Source organism: Chlorocebus sabaeus, chromosome 12 (assembly GCF_047675955.1).
Source record: "Chlorocebus sabaeus isolate Y175 chromosome 12, mChlSab1.0.hap1, whole genome shotgun sequence".
In the NCBI taxonomy this organism is placed as follows: domain Eukaryota; kingdom Metazoa; phylum Chordata; class Mammalia; order Primates; family Cercopithecidae; genus Chlorocebus; species Chlorocebus sabaeus.
In genome coordinates, this window is record NC_132915.1 from 47,893,025 (window position 1) to 47,914,776 (window position 21,752).

General features: G+C 37.0%; 1 protein-coding gene across 3 annotated transcripts in view; it reads left to right on the top strand.

The window, feature by feature from the left end:
* ADAMTSL1 (ADAMTS like 1) overlaps positions 1 to 21,752 on the top strand; it is a 419,132-nt gene that overhangs the window by 93,642 nt on the left and 303,738 nt on the right. For all 3 annotated transcript variants that reach the window (XM_007969153.3, XM_007969155.3, XM_007969154.3), the window contains exon 4: positions 9,167 to 9,403. In XM_007969153.3, the coding sequence (XP_007967344.3) occupies positions 9,167 to 9,403 (237 nt within the window). The remainder of the gene's footprint in view (positions 1 to 9,166; positions 9,404 to 21,752) is intronic.

A 21,752-nucleotide genomic window follows, 5' to 3' on the forward strand; every position in this document is an offset into this window, starting at 1 on the left:
GAGAATTTAAGACTCTAAAATGACAAACTACAACCAGTCTTAGAAATACCTCTAGGGAGCTGGATTCCAAACGTCTGCATTCTTCAAAGGAGAAAAAGTAAAAGCACTGAAATAAAAGCTACCCAAAGGAAAAAAAAATGAACTTTTAAAACTAAATGTTTTTACTTAGATCAACTCTCAGATGCCTGGAGACATTAAAAACTAGCCTGGCAAAGCATTTGTTTTCAGATAACAAGCTATAATAGAGCAAAGAAGGCGGGGTTGATGATTCATTATGTCACACATTTCATGTCTTTTATGTCTGGACCTGAATGAAGACATTGGAACAGTTCAAAGCTGTTTAATATGCCTGTAACTAGTGTTCTTTTAGTAAACACGTAGTAGGGCACACCCAAAGTTTGAATAAATCAGAAAGAGTTCCATATTATTTTCAAGGTCATAGAGTTGTAAAGGTATACTTTCACTGAGCATGAACTTGATCCACAGTAAGGCATTAAGATGGTTAATGACTAATTTTCACAAACACTCATTTCCCTTGAATATGTTATTTTCCAAAAGACTTGAGAGTTTGAGGGAAAAGTAAAATAAATCTGTGAACCTTTTGCACCAGGAAAAAGAACAAAAACAATGAGTTTTAAACTATATCCAGTATACATGAAAATATGGTGCCCTGAGCCATTTAATCCTAGTTTTGGGAAAAACAAACAAAAAAAAAAACAACAAAAAAAAACCCTGTTGGCCTTTTCAAAAAGGAGGGAAAATTAGCCAAGAACAGCCTTTACCTACTATGGCACCACCCTCCAAAACTGACCCCGTTTTCTGTTCTTTGCATTTATAGTGATGTGTTAGAGATTTAAATATTATGCTCTTAAAATGTAACAGAGTTGTCTCCACACAGACTGTCTAGACAGGGCAGCAACTATGTCTGTTTAATTTCATTTTACATGGCAGCTGAGTCTTGCACAAATAAATGTTTTTGATGATAATTTTGATGTTAGTATAATCAGGTGGCCAAAATTTGGGGGTTAAAGCTTGGTACCTTAACATGAGTACTTTATAGTGTGTGCGTATAACATTAAATGTTATATGACATTTACAAATGTCTGGCTATTTTTAAAATAATAAATGATTTCAGCACATTTTATGTTTCTTAATATTGGCTTGTTAAATTTGTTTACATGGAGAAGGAAATATCAATCTGCCTATTCAGAAACTAGGCAAGACTCCCTAACGAAATTTCCTAGTGTCTGAAATGTATTAGTATTCTTGTAAATGTATTCTCATAAATTTTTTTGAAAGAAAGAAAAAAATTAGATATTCCATCAATTAGAAAACTAAGATTTAAATTCCTGCAAGACTTGTGAAAGCAGAACTGGAGTTCCCACAATAAAAAATATGACCTCTGTTTCCTTTATTCAATGTGTTAGTCATTCTTTCAACAAATATTTGAGTACCTGGTATGTAACAGAAAGGCAAATGGGAAAAGATTGCTGTCCTTCTAGAGGTTCTGCTGTAGCAGAAGAAGACAGACAATAAAATATTAAGCACAATAGATGAGTAAATTATCTGATATACTTAAAAGTGACTAAGTGTTATAGGAAAAAGGAAAGTTGAGCGGAATAAAGACGAATCAGCAGTGGGAGTGGGATCCCAGTTGTACACAGAGTAGGCAGCCTAAGCTTTGTAGAGGTGATATTTGAGCAAAGACTTGATAAAGGTGAGGTAATTCGCTCCTCAGAATCTGGGCAAAGAGAATTCCAGGCAGAAGGGATGGATAATGCATGCATCCTAAAGTAAGAGTGTTCCCGGAGTGTCGCTGAAGATGCAGGACCTTGATTCCAGAAGAATCAAGGGTGACTGGAGCTAAGTGAGCAAGGACAATAGGATGTGATAGGCCTGAGGGATGATGGAGTCTCTCATAAGATCATTCTGGCCACTGTGTTGACAAAACTTTCCAGGAGAGCAAGGGTAGAAGGGAGATAAGGAGACTATTGCAGGAACGCAGGCATGACATGATGGCTCCTTGGATTGTTTGTGCTCAGATTCTGTGTTTTTTTGTATCTAGAAAAATAGTTCTGATAGATTGGATGTGGAAGTCAAATATGGCTCTAAGTCAGTGGTTCTCAAAGTGTGATTGTCAAATTAGCAACATTCGCATCACCTGGGGTCTTGTTTGAAATGCAAATTATTAAGCCTCACCCCAGGTCTACTGAATCAGAAGCTCTGGAGGGTGGGACCCCAACAATCTTGTATTTTAAAAAGGCCTTCAGGTGATTTTGATGTACGTTTAAGTTTGAAAACCACTGCTTTAAAGTTTTGGGCCAGGCTGGGCGAGGTGGCTCATGCCTTTAATCTCAGCACTTTGGGAGGCCGAGGCAGGTGAATCTCTTGAGGTCAGGAGTTCAAGACCAGCCTGGCCAACGTGGTGAAACCCTGTCTGTACTAAAAATACAGAAAATTAGCCAAGTATAGTGGCACACGCCTATAATCCCAGTTATTTAGGAGCCTGAGTCAGGAGAATCACTTGAACCCAGGCGGTAGAAGTTGCAGTGAGCCGAGATCATGCCACTGCACTCCACCCTGGGTGACAGAGCCAGACAAAAGAAAAAAAAAAAAGTTTTTGGCCTGAAAAGTATAGAGTTGACATTGACTGGGATGGGGAATGCCGCAGGGAGAGCAGATTTCATGGGAGTAGCAGGAGGATCAGGGAGATTCAGGTTTGGACATGATGAGTTTCTAGTGTCTTAGATGTCCAGATGGCAAGTGAGCACTTGTACACAGTAGTCCCCCCTTAACCTCAGGGAATATGCTTCAAGATCCTCAGTGGATGTCTAAAACTGTGGGTAGTACCTAACCCTATAGATACTAATACAGATATTTTCTTATACATACATACAATGAATGTATGTGTGTACTTATGTAAGAAAATATAGATATTTTCTCATACATACATATGATAAAGTTTAATTTATAAATCACATTTATAAATTAGCAAAAATAATAAAATAGAATTTTAACATTTAATGTTGATAGAATTTTTATAACAATACACTGTAATAAATATTGTATTGTTACAACTCTATTATAACTATACTGTTATAACTCTATGCTATTATAACTCTACTGTAACAACATGCTGTAATAAAACTTAGGTGAATGTGATCTCTCTTTCGTTCTCTCAAAATATCTTATTGTACTGTGCTCACCTGTTTTCAAACTGGTTGACTGTGGGTGACTAAAACCCCAGAAAGCAAAACCACGGATAAGGGGGACTACTGTATATAAGTCTGAATTTCAAGCAAGGAGGTCTGAATTGCAAATAGAAATTGAAACATTGATTTTTTTTTTTCTGAGAACAAAATATAGTACGATGGATTTTATCAACGAATATTTGCTATTCAGTGGTTTCATTTTAACTTTGAATAAAAGATACAGAAAGCCAAGTAATAAAGACCAAAATATCTAAAAGAGGCAGCCCACCATCTACTTAGGTGTGCTAAAAGATTCGAAAGCTTTAGAGGATATATTTTCCAGAGCATTTATCCATTTATTATAGAGCAGCCTTTTATGGTAATCTTTTCTGGTTTTACTGTCAGTAAACTGAGGATTCCTAATATTTTGAGGGTAAAACAACTGGTAAGATTTTCTAACATCATCCAGTAGCTGGTAAATTTCTACATATGTTTTTATCATAAAGTGGTTATCCATAGTTGTTGGAGGATAGAGTAGATGCCTTGTTAGACAATTCTAACTGTATTTCTTGTATAGTAACTGTTGTGGAGAGTGAGTGATTAGGACAGTGTGGAGAGGCAGTATGGGGTTTAAAATACATTTTTAAGAGAGGAAAATTAAGTCAGAAGCATGGATTTATTTTTCCGGTTGCTACAGTACATGTAGTCATCTGAATATGATTTCCAAAGTTCTTGACACTATCAGATACAAATATTGATTCTACACATAAAAACATTAATAGCATGGCACTCACATAATAGGTTAAATGAAACAACAAAATTAATAGAATAGGACAACCACTGAATATTTAAGGGCAGAGGAAAAGCAGAGGTATGTCTCTCTGAAGGAAAATGCCTTCTTTAAAAAGAATGAAAATAAAGAAAAATTAATGCTTCTCCTGACCCTGAATCTACATTCTGTATATTTTTCAAAGTCGCTTTAAAAACCTTTTATATGCTGCCACCTGAGCTGCTGTGATAGAATCTTTTACATTTCACCCGGTGAGTAAACTCTGGGAACCCTTACCCTCCTTTGTCCCACAGTGTAATCCGATCTACCGTCATCATCAGGGGACATCTGGGATCCATCTTATCTTTCCCACTGGATAGTTGATTAACCAGAAAATGTTTTGAATTGGATTCATATATGGCAGAACTCCATGGACTTTATGAATTATAATGGGAGCAAATAAAAGGTCAGATTTTATTTTTGTGCTTTTAAAGAAGAGAGCTCTGACACCATTAGAATTAAGTGCTTAAAACTTGAGGAGAAAATGATTATATTAAATGGCTAAATACAGTAATTCGTGGGATCATGTGATTATTTCAAAGAAAATAGACTTTTATAGTGAGGAAGCCTTAGCCCAGTAGCATGACACAGAGCTGTCAATCCACAAGTGTATTTAGAGTTTATTGGAAATAGACAGGAAACTAAGAGAAAAAGTATTAGATTGCTTTCTCTTGCTCCATTTCTATTTGATGGCAATTCTGGAGATGTATGAGGGGCTAGAAGTGGTAGTCTTTAGTCCTGTGCATCCCTGCCACACTGTGTTTTTTGCCGGGTTCTTGTTAGGGGATGGAATGCATTTGGTCCATATAACTACTAGAGTTTTTGACTATTTTAACTGTCTCCATCAGTCTTTCTATGAGCCAAGTTCAGTGCAAAAATCTATAAATACATGTAAGCATATTTAAGCCATAATTCGTTTTATTCTTCATTTTAAATATGCCAGTTTAAAGTTTATTATTCCTACCACTAGGGTTTTATGAGAGCAGAAATCCCACATTATGTATATTTAGTACATTCTACATTCAGTTTTCCTTAAAGAAAACTACCCCTCATGGTTAAAACTGATTACTTGTAGTATCAAAAAGCATGTCTCCAAAAGCTGATATTTCAAAGATGTGCCCAGTAAAATATATTAAGCATTTTTCAAAACAGTTAGGTTATCATTTTCTAAATCTGACTTTTAAAAGGGTCAAGCACAGTGGCTTACACCTGTAATCCCGGCACTTAGGGAGGCAGAGGTGGCAGGATAGCATGAGTCCAGGAGTTCCAGACCTGTCTGCGCAACTTCAAGACCTGCCTGGAGAATGAAGGGCGAGACTCCATTTACCACAAAAAGAAAAAAAAAAATACCAAAAAACCCCACAAAAGGATCAGGAGGTGTGGTGGTTTCATGGACCAATTTATAATTAAAAACCAAAAACTTTGTAGATGGTAAATCTCCATACAAATCATTTGTATTAGCATACTTGTGGAACAAGAAGTTACAATGACTGCTTGAGTTTCCACTCTTGCAGCTGGATGATCCCAGATGCATTAGGGGTTCAATGGATGTCTTGAACTATGCTTGAAATGTTTTCGGTTCAAACAAAGAATGTTTTGCCAAATCCTTCTTCCCCTTAATTTTTAAACATGCGTATTTCAAGGGAAATTTGATTCATATGTTTCTGATTCATTTACACTTAAATCATCAAAATGTTATTTTGTAAAAGCTATTTGATGTCCAAGAAGCTTTCTGAACCTGTTTTATAAGTTTTCTTAAGTCCTTTTTCTTGATACAGGAAGTTGCATTTTGCCAAGTACAAATAAACTCACACACTAAAAAGGTTCAAGTTCAGTTTCCAACTCTGAACTCCAGGTTTTAAGAGCATTCTCAATTTAGCAAAATATATTTTCCCACCCCTACAAAAATATAGGTGGAAGGAAAGACAGGAGTGATAAAACTGAGTAAAGATGTTCTTAAGCATTATTCTTCTCGGAGCTATTTCTCTAGTTGTGAAACCATAAAACTTGTAACAGGTGTTCTTGAAGCCATTAGATACAGATGAATTGCAAATAAGAACATCTGTCTGCATGTTGATTCTCTATGATGTGTCTAAATATGTTTACTGTGTTTGTCACAGAAAACAGAACCTAAAAGTCTTAACATTTTAACTTCATTGTTTTACCTTTGACTACCTTTAGGTCTTATTTGTTTTAGGAAAGGTGGGAAGAACCGACACAATTTATTGAACAGAAGGGAATCACAGGAGACTCTGTAGAAGTTTTTTGTCTGTACTAAGATGATATTGCATTATCAATTGAAAAACATAATTGACACTTTTCTCAGAATAGGAAAAGTGCAGAAAATTTTTTCTGGTTCATACTAAGAGGTCTCTTAATTATATCTTCTGCTCATGAAGGCGGAGGTGATTCAGCCTGAGCCTTCTAGCTGTTTCACTTGTATAGAAAAAGGAGGCAAAGGAAATTTTAAGAGGAGTTTGGAACCATTTCAAACAATTTCGTCAGTGTTCTGCTTTATTGTATTTCAGTATAATAAAGTACTGTACCTTCAGTACAATGTACTCTATTTCTTCTGTACTGCTGAGTAATCAAGTGACTGCTGGGATGATATGTATTATCAAATGAAAATACTGTATTTAAACATTGCTAAACTGTCAGTTCAACTGTAGACACTCCCATGCAATGACCAGGAACTTGTGGATCATATAAAGGTAGGTTTATTAAACATGCTAAGCCGGGGAAAGCAGAACCTTGGCAGAGACTCTATCATATCTCAAGTGGGGAAATTTAAGGAATGCTATGTGTAGAGTTTGGGGGCAGTTGTCAGTTATAGAGTTGTCTTAGGGCAGAAGTTAGTAAGTGAGGCCTAGGCAGATATTGGTAGAATTTGTACATTAGACAAGTGGAAATCTTGTCTTTGGAATGTGAGTTCATTAAGAGCTAATATTAAACCAGTTTCTCTGTGCTCTAGAACATAGGGTCTGAAAGGAGCTGGTGTTAAACATTTAAAGTTGTTTGTGGCCAGTTGCGGTGGCTCATGCCTGTAATCCCAGCAGTTTGGGAGGCCGAGGCAGGCGGATCACCTGAAGTCAGGAGTTCGAGACCAGCCTGGCCAGCATGGCAAAACCCTGTCTCTACTAAAAATGTTTAAAAAAATGAGCTGGGTGTGGGGACATGCACCTATAATCCCAACTGCTCAGAAGGCTGAGGTAGGAGAACTGTTTGAACCCGGGAGGCAGAGGTTGCAGTGAGCCGAGGTCACGTCACTGTACTCTACCCCGGGAGAGAGAGCGAGACTCCATCTCAAAAATAAAATAAAATAAAATAAAATAAAGTTAATTTGTATTGTATGTCATGGTTCAACACAATTTACCTGTGTTGTAATTCATAATATAGTTTTGCTGGTTGTAGTTTTTGTTTTATTTTACAAAATAAACAAGTAAACAGCCTGTACAGCACACATATGTATTTATTTATGGATCTTTAAAAATTTAAACTGCATCCTATTATCTAAAAAATTAATAAGTAGTAAATTTTAATCATACTCCTTTCAGACAATATTCCAAATGTTAAGCCTTGCTGGGTGCCTGTGTGTCTATACCTATGTTATATACATTATTCTTTTCCTTTACTACTATGTTTTATTCACTCTGAGAACATGTAATACTAACCTTAAAATGTCTTTTACAATTTTTATTGTTTTTTGAACAATTTCATGTTCATCCTAAATGAATATTTGTTTCTACCCCACATTGCCTAGAAAGAATTTGTGCTCCCTCAATTACCAGAGCTTTATATGCTGTTTAATGGTATCACTAACTTTTTGGAAAAGAGTCAAAATTTTCAATCCTGTTCTTAGAATGCTTATTTAAAGGTAAAGAGATTTTCAGAGAAAGAAACCTTATATAAGAGAACTCTCACTGTGATAATGTAGTAACAGGGAACTGCTGAAGGCCACCTGGAAATCCTTTATTTAAAACAAAAAATTAGAATAAAAGCCTTTCTATAGCTGGAGAGTCGACGACAGTCTTCCACAGTAAATTTTAATCTGAAGGCTTGTAGAATAAGATAAACCTATCAAAAAGCCTTTCCAAGGGATAGGCAATATTTGCCGTTTTAAAATTAAATCTTACTTGCTTTTACTGAGGTTTATTATTCATTAGATAATGGCCATTGTTAGCCATAGTTTTACATTTTAAATTGCCCTTTATGAAACTTCATCAAAAAGATTCTTATTTTTCCATTGATCTGTAACAATATAATTTAAAACTCAAATTGAGAGAATCTGCTGATACTCCATCCCTTTGTCTTCTGTGGCCTCATTAAATAATCATAGTAATAGCTACCATCTACTCAGTATATTCCTTGTGCAGATATTTGGCCAGCATGAGCTCATGAACTTCTCACAACAACCTTGAGAGCTGTGCAGACTTATTGTCTCTGTTCTAACACAAGACTAGGCTTCCCTGTGTTAGAATAGGGCAATAACTCTGCACTGCATTGCAGCCAGCCACTCATCTAAGGAGGAAGTCCATGCTCTTTCCATTCTGCTATGCTGCCTTAAGCCAAAGCAATTCATATATAAATGGTTTCGTATTTTTTGTTCCCCATGTTTAATTCTAGATACTATGCAGCCTAAGTCCTAGACAAAAAGTTACAACTCCACAAAAACTTTTTGAATGAAATTATTATAACTTTTTACTGCTAGTTATTCAAATAAAGAATTGTCATAGCTCTCAATATCAGAACGGAAAGAGACAAATAATTTCAACTAATCCTCTGACTTTACTAGATTCTACTTATGAGGAAGTCAAAATGATAGTACAATGTGGAAGAATTCATGAACCAATAGACAACTTTCAAAAAATGTATGTCCCAACTAATCAGAATATCTATTTCAAGCCAATTATTTTTCCATTTAAACTCAATCAGAAAATGTATTTTGAGGTGATTACTTTCTCAGATTTCTACATTTTTGAAAGCCAAATAATTATGTAAGCTCTGAGATGATATTATAAGTTCCATCTGTCATGACCAGGACATTTGTTTTGCTTTCTAAGATCTAAGCAAACCATATAGCTGCTTTGGTTTCGTATTGGGGGTATCCTCTTAACCTTTGTTTGTCCTTTCTCTCTTTTTTCTCCAGGACTGCCCACCAGAAGCAGGTGATTTCCGAGCTCAGCAATGCTCAGCTCATAACGATGTCAAGCACCATGGCCAGTTTTATGAATGGCTTCCTGTGTCTAATGACCCTGACAACCCATGTTCACTCAAGTGCCAAGCCAAAGGAACAGCCCTGGTTGTTGAACTAGCACCTAAGGTCTTAGATGGTACTCGTTGCTATACAGAATCTTTGGATATGTGCATCAGTGGTTTATGCCAAGTAAGTGCTGATTTGTTTTCATTCAACGTGTCCAGAGGGTTTCAGTGTCTTTGTGTAAATGGTTTACATAGTCTCACTCTCTGAATCACTCATATTTATACTTTTTAGAGTTTATAAATGGTGAAAGATTTGAAAATTAAGGTGTGATTTCAGTGAAAAGTACAAGTGTTGTATTGTGTGAAGGAGAAGTGTACTAGAGTTATTTTTCTTTCCTTGAGTGTCGCTTGAATATAAAAGAATAAAAACTTTTGAATAGTGTTTGTCAATTATGTGCTAGACTTTGAAATTACCCCCATATTGGCTATTCCTGAAAAGTGTGTCTGTGTGTGTGTGTGTGTGTGCGTGTGTGTATTTAGAAGCCTTGATTTTCATTTACTCAGTTTCAGAATAAATCAGGTAAGATCAATTCGAAAATCCCCAAGTAAACTATAAGAAAACTCACTACTTTACTATAATTTCCATTGTATTGAAAATTCAAACAAGAAAGTCATGAAAGAGCCAGCTAGGTTGGACTTAAGTCGGTTAAATCTTTAAAACAGGATTACAAAAAATTTGATTTCTGGTATCCATCCATTCATCAATGTCTACTTTAGGTACGGAATTAGTAAGGTGAGTAAGAGTTTGTATGTTTGTCATGTCTTTGCCATCTTTATTTTCAGGTCCACTTTTTGAATTAGGATGACCAGTCTAGTTTTTGGAGCAAGCAGTTGCTATTAGTTTTCTGTGTGCTATATTTGACTATATAATTTTATATTTCATGAAGCAGACACAAAATTTTGAGAATATTTGCCTGTCACAATATGATATCAGCTGAAATTTTCTCTCTTCAGAATCTGTAATATCATGGCTAGGAATATAAGAGAAATATAAAATATGTTTTAGTAATTTGTTTCAAATTCATTTTTTTTAAAACGTAACATCTATATTTGGATGTAAAGGCAAAAGCTATAGTGTACATGACTATAAGAAATCTGAGATGTCACGCAAGGTTTTATATATACAAGAGGGAAACAGACATAGTCAACCTTCATAAAGTTTAAAATCATGAGAGAGAAACTGGCGTCATATAGGAGAATGCAGATGATGAAACGTATCTGAAGGTTTCCTTATATACAAGAGATATAGGAATTTCAGGTGTAAATTCAAATATGAAATTTTACTATTTTAAAGCTAGGAAGGGCCTTAGAGTTATTGAATCAACATTCTAAAAGCAATATATCTGAACAAATCATTTCTGATGTTTGCTATTCACTTCCTCCTCTAGGACTCTTAGTGGTATTGAAATGGAATTATGGAATCTGAAAAAACTTTAGGAATAGTAGAGAATTGTAAAGCAAATAGATTTAGAAAGGGGGCTGTGTTGTAGGGAATGGCAAACAAAATAATAATAACTCCTATGTATGTATACTGTTTGAGTAAAAGCAAGGAAGATTTCCATTTTAGAAGTGAAAAAACTGAGGACCAGAAAATACACATGATCTTCTGAAAGCTGTATGTTTGGTCATGCCAGAAATTGGACTAAATTCCACGTCTCCTGAGATCCAGTTCAATGTTATTGCTACTATATTACCCTGCTGAATGAACCAAAATAAACAAGACAGCTCAGCAAATTAGGTTTCACTTGTTTCTTTTGCAAGGGAGTTCAATGTGGCATATTTTTTCCTAAACTAATCCTGCCAGCAGGCCTCACGTACCTTAGCAACGGAAAGATAATCCTATCTTAGTTGCTAAGGAATAAATTTCATATATAATAAATATGGAGTGATAGTACTGGACTTTGGGTTACAAGTGTAAACATGCTTTAACTTAGATTCTTATGAGTATGACAGATTTGGGAGCAAATATAAATTATACTGTATTTGAAAAGCATTGTGACTTATACATAGAAATAATGACTGGTTATTATTATTATGTTCTTCATTTATTTGTCTTGTTAGAGGCAATCATGTAGTAAAGGCGATGGAAAAATAAAGATTGCATTTAAGCACTAACAAGACATTTAGTTTGGTTGGAGAGCCAGATAAGACCTAGCTATGCAGTAAGAAGAGGGAGGTAGTTTGGGAGAGAATCATGGAGGCTTGAATGGCAGACAGGACTGTGGTAAACCATGGATGACCAAGAAAGAGTTTAATGGTGAAAAGACATAATCAGAGCTCTACTTTAGAAATATTATTATAGGCCAGGCACAGTGGCTCACACCTTTAATCCCAGCACTTTGGGAAGCCAAGGAGGGCGTATCACCTGAGGTCGGGAGTATGACACCAGCCTGACTAACATGGAGAAACCCCATCTCTACTAAAAATATAAAAATTAGCTGGGCGTGGTGGCGCATTCCTGAATTCCAGCTACTCGGGAGGCTGAGGCAGGAGAATCACTTGAATCTGGGAGGTGGAGGTTGCGGTGAGCTGGAGATCTGCACTCCAGCTGTTGCAAGAAGCTTAAAGTGGAAGGCTCTGGAGGGAGAGACCAGCTTCACTGGAGGCTTTTACAGTGGGAAGTGAGGCAAGGCATGAGCTTGGGCCAGGACAATGATAGCAGGAACAGAAAGAAAACTGAGTCTAAAACCAGGAAGGAGTTTTCATTTTGATTATAACAGAGGGTAGAAAGCAATAAATCAAACATGCTCAGAGGATCAAAAACTGCAACTTAATATGGATTTGTAAGGGATGTCATCTTGGATTCTGTTTTATCACTACCATCACAGCCTGTGTCTTCATGATTAAAACCTATTTAAATTTTACAAAATGAGTAGAGAAACAGAGGATGACAAGATGATAGAAGAATAAAGATGAAATACTTACCTGCGGTATGTACTCTTTCAGAAGAACAAGGATGAAGATAACCAAAAGAAAAGTTGAAAGACACCACTACGTCAAAAAAGAATTTAAATATATAAATTCCATTCTACTTAGACAATAATCCTTCATTTGAATTGCACCTGAATATTGATGATAACTATTTTCAGACTTTGGCAACAAACATTGAGAAAAAAAACTTATTTTTATTTTTTTTAAAACATGGTCAGTAATTTTAAAGCTAGCTTTTATTTTATTATTATTATTATTTTGAGATAGAGTCCCGTTCTGTTGCCTAGGCTAGAGTGCAGTGGCATGATCTCAGCTCGCTGACACTTCCTCCTCTCGGGCTCAAGCCATTCTCCTGTCTCAGTCTCCTGAGTAGCTGGGATTACAGGCACATGCCACCATGCCCAGCTAATTTTTGTATTTTTAGTAGAGGTGAGGTTTCACCATGTTGGCCAGACTGGTCTCGAACTCCTGACTTCAGGTGATACACCCACAAATGTGCAGTTTTCATAAATGGCTTCTCCTAGTTTCCTGAAAAAAAGTCATTTCCCCTGCCCTATTTTTCCCATTTCTTCCTTGTCTACCCTATTCATTAGCTTTTTCTCTGGTTTTATTTTTGTCTTATTATAATTTTGGGGGGTAAACTGCTTCAAATATTTTTGAGCATAGGCAGATATAAATCACACACTACAAGTAAATGAATATTTGGATTTGCACATAGTCTTACCTTGATAGAAAATGACAACATAGCTATAGAGATTTGTCATTCATATGCACTAATTTATTTCAAGTATACCTGTTTAATACTCTTCAAAGAGCCACATTCTCAAGACTGGGTCTTTAACTCTTAAACACAATCATAGAGTCCTGGACTTTTTAGAGCCAGAAGATAGCTTAGCAGTTCACAGATATTGCTTTTATATTGAGAAGGAAACCGAGACCTGGAGACTGTCCTGAGATCAAGAATAATTTGGGTGACATGTATTTATTGTAAATTTGCTTCAGGAAAATTCCAGAATCATCACTATTTATGATATATACCTAATTCTTATCTGGTAATAATAGAGCATCATACGAGGTAGCAGTAGTAATGATAATAACTTCCATTTTTGAGTGACTACCATATCTAGGTAGTTTTTTTTTTCCCCAAATATTCACAGTTCTGCATGTTAGACATCGTTATCCTTATTTCACAGATGAGGAAACTGGAAGCTCAGGTCGATTTTATATGTTGCCCAGAGACTCCCAGTTCTGTCAGAGTTCAAAACTCCTATTCTTTCCAGTGAGACCAGGTATATAGAGGCTCAGACCATTTGGTAGTGGTCCCCAGATTTGGCCGCCTATCAGAAACACCTGGAGAGCTCTTAAAAGACACAAAAGTCCTGTCTTCCAGAAATTCAGATTTCTTAATGCTATGTATTGAAAACACCTTTCTTATGATTCTATCATGGCCAGATTCACTTAGACTGGAAAGCAGACAGAATTTAAAGTCAAAAGACATGAGTTGGGGTCAGGCGCTGTGGCTCATGCCTGTAATCTGGGCATTTTGGTAGGCTGAGAAGGGTGGATCACCTGAGGTCCAGCGTTTGAGACCTGCCTGGCCAACATGACATAACCTTGTCTCTACTAAAAATATAAAAATTAGCCAGGCATGGTGGCAGGTGCCTGTATTCGCAGCTGTTTGGGAGGCTGAGGCAGGAGAATGGTTTAAACCTGGGAGGCAGAGGTTGCAGTGAGCCGAGATTGTACCAGTGTACTGCAGCCTGGGTGACAGAGCAAGACTCCATCTCTAAATAAATAAATAAATAAATAAATAAATAAATAAATAAAACATGAGTTTGAATCTAGCTCCTCTTTAATGAACTGTGCAGCCTCCCTAAGCTCTATTTTTCAATCTGTGGAAAATGGATTGTCTCCTAGACCATAGTGTACCAAAGTGAGATAATATATGTGAAGATGTTTAATAAAGTGTAAAGTGCTGTAGAAATGTAGAAGACTCTGAAAATTTTGAGTTGGAAAATACATTAAACTAGTGGTTCCCTATATAAGATTTTATAACTCTGTAACATTTCAAAAAATTTTCCAGAATGTGACAAAGTAACGAACTTCTTAATTGGCTAGGTAGTGACTTTAAAAAAACAAAAAGAGAACTCCTACCGTGTACTATCCCCATCATCACTTCACAATTGAAACGTTCATCACAAGAAAGTAGTAAGAAGCTAATTTCAGAATAAAAGACAATTCTTTGAACTGGAGATAGTTTGCCTTATGAGAAAGTTACTACCCCTCACTTTACTCTTTTTATTTTTCCCAGAGCACAGAAATTGTCACTAATAGCGCTTCACAGCCCAGCGTTTGAAAGCAGGGCCTTTGAGATCATCTAGTCCAGTCCCAGGAAATCGTTGTATGATTTTCCCTGGAGCCTATGGCTAGTTAATGACAGACTAGAGGTCAGAGAGTACTGGTGTTTGTCAACGTTTTCTAACTATGCTCCCTACATTATTTCTTCAGTTTATCCCATGGGCTGAGATTTTGTCTAGCTGTAATTCTGTCATTAATATTATGAAAACAATAGGTTTAATGAATATACCTTTTCAAACCACTTTCTCCTCCTTTCCTTTTCTCTCTCCTAGAATCTGATAATCATCCCCAGGGGGTCATTGTGTTATCCCTCTTCACCTTGCATCTCAGACTGAGAAACACTGGGATTCTTATTTGTTCATTATCATTCTAGACTAGATGAAGTTGGAGAGAGGGCTGAGCTAGGGAAGCAATTTATCATTGTATGAATAGTTAAGGACAGAGGCTCTGGAATCATACCATCTAAGTTGGAATCTAAGCTCCACCACTCGTTGGCATGTGCCTTTGAGCAAGTTCCTAAGCCTCAGTTTTGTCATCTGCAAAATGAGGATAATAATTTTAAGAATAGGATTAGAATGAAGATTAAGTAATCAAATGCATTTAAAGTGCTTACTGTGTGCTTGGTAAATACTACTAGTATTAATTGTACCCAAGTTATTTCTTATCTTTTTCTTTTTCTTCCTTACAGCCTTTCTCAGTGCATGATTTAATATGGTTAGACATACGAAAGGGGTACTGACTTCCCAATGAATGAACAGACCTTCTGTTAATTTCTTATTGCAGTCATCTTTTGTAAATAGCTCCACATTGTCCAATTATCAACTCCTGATCCAGGGCAGTGAATTACATCCTGTACAGAGTTAATGAGCCATCACAAATAGGATCAGTTCTATTAGTACTGCTGTTATTCATTTATTTTCATTATCCAAATTACCCCTATTTATATTTGTTGTAAAGCACAAAGCTGGTTTCTGTTTTAAATATATTTTTTAAAAGAGTAGCATAAATTTACAGATAGAACATCTGCTGCTGTTAAAAATAATTTTGAGGTTATTTTGAAAGCAAATAGAGAAAAGTATGTTTTATTTTCATAATTAATAGAATTCATCAGCTGATACCTAATATATATCAAAAGAAAAAGTATGATTATAAACAAGCCTTTTATCATGAATCTGCATATTTATAATATTGCTTATTGCTATTTCAAATAATTATGCATTTCAAAAAGGAAAAGAATTCCTTTCAAGTAATGCCTTATATAATATTATTTTAAAATGAATAATACAGTACAGCAATAAATTGAATCACAGAGTTTTGATGTCTATACTTTATTCTGGCAACATTGAAATGAACCATACTTCTAACAAAGAAATTCTTTTCATTTTTAATAATTCCTGTGGTGAGTAGTTTGAAATGAATTGAATGGAATGATTATTTCTCCATCTCTGTCTGTGACCTAAGTCACTAGTATCAAATGTCTTCCAGTTATTCCAAAGGTGATGATGTCAGAAATAAGGTGTTGGACACTTTTTTCTTCTATACTTTATAATCTAATTCCACATGGAAGCATGGTGTTGCTTAAAATATTTAATGCACAGTCTTTCTTATTCTCCTCTTTTCATAACATAGTAAAGATAAAACTAACTACTGCTAACTAGTTGAATTTCCTTAGTTTCAGAATCTTGTTTATGCATTCTTCCAACAGTCTGCTCTATGTTGATTATTGAGGATATAAAATTGATTAAGATCTCTTTCCATAGGAATGATACATTTTTAGAGTTATTGTGAAAAACTTTTAAAAATTCATTTGTCTGACAAATTTTACTTAGGAATTAACAGTATGCTAAATACTGAAAATACATTAATGGATAAGAAGGACAATCCCTGTGCTTCCAGAATTTTCACTCTGAGGGGAGATAAATAAATAGGAAAGTGTACTGTAGTCACTATACTATATTCCCCTCACTGTAAATGGGAAGCTCTTTCTAAAATACAGATTTGGTTCATTTCTCATCTGCTTGAATCATTTCAACTGCATTTTTTTTTTTGCCTTCAGGTTAAAAAATATCCCAAATTCCTTTACATGGTGTCTTAAAACAACAGAAATTTATTCTCTCACAGTTCATGAGGCCAGAATGCAAAAATCGAAGTGTCGTCAGAACCATGCTTTCTCTGAGGCTCTGGGTGGAATCCTTTGCCTCTTTTGCCTCTTTCTAACATCTAATAGTAGCCATCAATCCTTGCTGTTTCTGAACTTGCAGCTGCGTCACTCTAATCTCTGCCTGTGTTATCACATGGCATTCTCTCCTCTATGTCTGTGTCTTCACCTCTTCTTATAAGGACGGCAATCATATTAAATTGGAGCCCACCCTAATGGACTATGAATTCATCTTAATTTGGTTACATCTGCAAAGATTCTATTTCCTAAAAAGGTCACATTTATAGGCATCAGAGGTTTTGGCTTTAGCAGACACAGTTTAACCCATGACAGCCAGCTGTCTGACTCCCAAATTTACGTCCTTCCCATGTGACAAATATTAACCTGATCCCAATATCCCAAAAGTTTTAACCCATTTCAGCATCAACTCTAACTCTAAAATATTATTAACTCAAAAACTCCAAATTCTATCAGCTGAATCAGCTATGGCTGAGACTTGGATGTGGTGCATCCTGGGACATCATTTGTCTCCATCTGCACACACTTGCAGCCAAAAATAAGTTATCTGCTTCCAAAATGCAACAGTGAGACAAGCAGAAGTAGATTCCCATTCCCACTCAAAAAGGGAAAAATACAAAAGAAAGAGGGATCATAGGTCCTAAGCATGTCTGATACCCAGCAGGAAAAAAGTCCACTAGTTTTCAAGGCCTGAGAGTAATCTTTGTTGCTCAATGCTTCATTCTATGTGCCTGCCAAGGAGGCAGTCCTGCCCTCTCACCTCAAGGAGGTAAAGTCAGCCCAAGCTTCTGCATCTGTGGCTCAGACCTCAGAGTCATTCTTCTCTCACTTTGTCCCATCTCTGGGACGTTTATTCTAGGTTGTCAGTATTTCTGCTGGTATGACATTCTCAGAAACCACACCAATCTTTCTTGCAATTAACAGGCGTCCAAGCCATCAAACAAGGGGGTCCTCTACAGTTCTTTCCAGAATAACTGCATCTCTATTCCTGGCTTCTGCTAAGATGTTTGAGGGATTCATGAGTCACATGCCTAATTTCTTTAGCACATGGTTATCTAGCCATAACCTTGGCCCTGTTACCAAAGCACACTACCTGAATAAGCTGAAAATGTTTCAACTAATCAAGTGCTTAACAGTTCATCTCTCAGCTTATCTCTTTGCTCTCACATTTTACTATAAGTACCAAGGTGAAATCAGGCTGTAGTCATCCATACTGTGTTTGGAAATCTACTCAGCTAAGTACATAAGTTTATTGCTTGATATGGTTTGGCTATGTTCTGACCCAAATCTCACCTCGAATTGGAACTACTACAATTCCCACATGTTGTGGGAGGAACCCAGTGGGAGGTGATTGAATTATGAGGGCCGGTCTTTCCTGGGCTGTTCTCATGATAGTGAATGAGTCTCCTGAGATCTGATGATTTTTAAAAAGAGAAGTTTCAGGCTGGGCACGGTGGCTCACACCTGTAATCCCAGCACTTTGGGAGGCCGAGGCGGGTGGATCTTGAGGTCAGGAGATTGAGACCATCCTGGCTAACATGGTGAAACCCCATCTCTACTAAAAATGCAAAAAATTAGCCAGGTATGGCTCTAGAGGCTGAAGCAGGAGAATTGCTTGAACTGGGGAGGGGGAGGTTGCAGTGAGTCAAGATCGCACCACTGCACTCCAGCCTGGGCGACACAGTGAGACTCCATCTCTAAATAAAATTAAGTAAAATAAAATAAAAATAAATAAATAAAATAAAAAGAGGAGTTTCCCTGTACAAGCTCTCTTCTGTTGTCTGCTGCCGTGTGAGACATGGCTTTCACCTTCTACAATGATTGTGAGGCCCCCCCACTCCAGCCACATGAAACTGTAAGTGTAATAAACCTCTTTGTTTTGTAAATTGCTGCATCTTGGGTATGTTTATAAGCAACGTGAAAATGGACTAATACAGTAAATTGGTATCAGTAGAGTAGGGTGCTGCTGAAAAGATACCCAAAAATGTGGAAGCAACTTTGGAACTGGGTAACAGACAGGAGGAAAAAGTAGTTTTGTGAGCTGGGCCCAGAGTCCCCATGCTGTATGCACCCTAGGGACTTGGTGCCCTGCATCCCAGCTGTTCCAGTCATGGCTGAAAGGGGTCAATGTAGATCTCGGGCTGTAGCTTTAGAGGGTGCAAGCCCCAAGCCCTAGCAGCTTCCATGTGGTGTTGAGACTGTGAGTGCACAGAAGTCAAGAATTAAGGTTTGGGAACCTCCACCTATATTTCAGAAGATGTATGGAAACACCTAGATGCCCAGGCAGAAGTTTGCCACAGGGGCAGGGCTGTCATGGAGAACCTCTGCTAGGGCAGTGCAGAAGGGAAATGTGAGGTCAGAGCCTCCACAGAGTCCCTACTGGGATACTATCTAGTAGAGCTGTGAGACAAGGGCTACCATCCTCCAGACCCCAGAATGGTAGAGCCACTGACAGCTTGCACTGTGTGCCTGGAAAACCTGCAGACACTCAACACCAGCCAGTAAAAGCAGTCAGGAAGGAGGCTGTACCCTGTAGAGCCACAGGAATGGAGCTGCCCAAGACTACAGGAACCCACCTCCTGCATCAGCATGATCCAGATACGAGACATGGAGTCAAAGGAGATCACTTTGGAGCTTTAAGATTTGACTGCTGTGATGAATTTTGGACTTGTGTGGTGCCTGTAGTCCCTTTGTTTTGGCCAATTTCTCCCATTTGGAATGACTGTATTTACCCAATGCCTATATCCCCATTGTGTCTGGGAAATAACTAACTTACTTTTGATTTTACAGGGTCATAGGTGCAAGGGACTTGCCTTGTCTCAGGTGAGACATTGGACTGTGGGCTTTTCAGTTAATGCTGAAATGAGTTAAGACTTTGGGGGACTGTTGAGAAGGATGATTGTATTTTGCAGTATGAGAAGGGGATGAGGTTTGGGAGGGGCTAGAGTGGAATGATGTGGTTTGGCTGTGTCCCCACCCTAATCTTATCTTGAATTATAAGTTCCACAATTCCCATGTGTTGTGGGAGGATCCTGTTAGGAGATGATCGAATTATGGGGGCAGGTCTTTCCTGTGCTGTTCTTGTGATAGTGAATGAGTCTCACGAGATCTGATGGTTTTAAAAAGAGGAGTTTCTCTGCACAAGCTTTTTCTCTTGTCTGCCACCATGTGAGATGTACCTATCACCTTCTGCCATGATTGTGAGGCTACCCCCAGCCATGTGGAACTGTAAGTCCAATAAACCTCTTTCTTTCGTAAATTGCTCAGTCTCAGGTATGTCTTTATCAGCAGCATGAAAATGGACTAATACCTCACTGAAAGTTCTACTTTCCACTCAATGGCAGAAAATGACACAGCCGAGTTCTCTGCCACTGTGTAACAGGAATCATCTTTCTTCCAGTATCCAATTAAATGTTTATCATTTCTTTCTAAGGCCTCACCAGTTACCTTTAACATCTATGATGGTTAATTTTATGTGTCAACTTGACCAGATTTAGGGATGCCTAGATAGCCGCTGAAGCATTGTTTCCAGGTGTGTCTGTGAGGGTTTTTTTTGGAGGAGATTGCCTTGTCAATCAGTGGACTGAGTTGGTAAAATTTGCTTGATATTGGTGGGCACCGTCCAATTGACTAGGGGACTTGAAAGAAACAAAAAGATGGATCCATGGATGATGCAGCAAGAAGGTCCTCACCAAATGCCAGCACCTTGATCATGAATTTCCCAGTCTCCAGAATTGTGAGGAAATAAATATCCATTTATCATAACTTACCCAGTCTCAGGTATTTTGTTATAACAGCGCAAATATACTTTGGTAACATCTATATTTCTATCAACTGCCTCTTCGATCTAGGTTTTTTTCTATGAAGCACCTCAAAATTCATTCAATCTCTACCCATTATCCAATTCCAAAGCTGGAAAGTGACATTTCATAGAAATTCATTTATTTTGTAATATTTTATTTTTGTCACCTTAGCTGGTTTTTTTGTGTATTCAAGTATTATTTTTGTTCATGGAAGGGGTTCTTCTGCTATATTGACATTGTTTTCCATCTTGCTATTCCATTTATGAAGTGAAAGTTTCTATAGATTAATAAAAAAACTTTTTGGAAAGTTGTATATGTTTAATTTTTCCTTTGAAATTATCCCAGAGATGCAAGATTGGTTCAATGTATGCAAGTCAATAAATGTTGTTCATCACATAAACAGAACTAAAGACAATAGTCCCAGAGGCACGAAAATACTTTTTATAAAATTCAACATCTCTTCATGTTAAAAATTTAATAAACTAGATATTGAAGGAAAATACCCAAAAACATTAAGAGTCATCTATGACAAACCCACAGCCAACATTATACTGAATGAGCAAAAGCTGGAAAATTCCCTTTTAAAGCCAGCACAAGACAAAGATGCCCTCTCTCACCACTCCTATTCAACATCATATTGGAAGTGCTAGCCAGAGCAATCAGACAAGAGAAAAAGATAAAAAGCATCCAAATAGGAAGAAAGGAAGTCACACCATCTCTATTTGCAGACAACATAATTCTCTGTCTAGAAAACCACATGGGCTCAACCCAAAAGCTCCTTAAGCCAATAAACAACTTCAGGAAAATCATTGAACAAAAATCATTAGCATTCCTGTACACCAACAGCCAAGCTTAAAGCCAGATCAGGAATGCAGTTCCATTTATGATTGCACAAAAAGAATAAAATATCGAAGAATACAGCTAAGCAGAGAGGTGAAAATTTTCTACAATAAGAATTACAGACCATTGCTCAAAAAAAAAAAAAAAAAAAATCAGAGATAACACAAACAAATGAAAAAACATTCCTTGCTCATGGATAGGAAGAATCAGTATCATTAAAATAGCCATACTGCCTAAAGCAGTTTACAGACTCAGTGTTATTCCTGTCGAACTACCAATGACATTCTTCATAGAACCAGAAAAAAAACTATTTTAAAATTCATGTGGAATTTTTAAAAGAGCCCCATAGTCAAGGCAATCCTAGG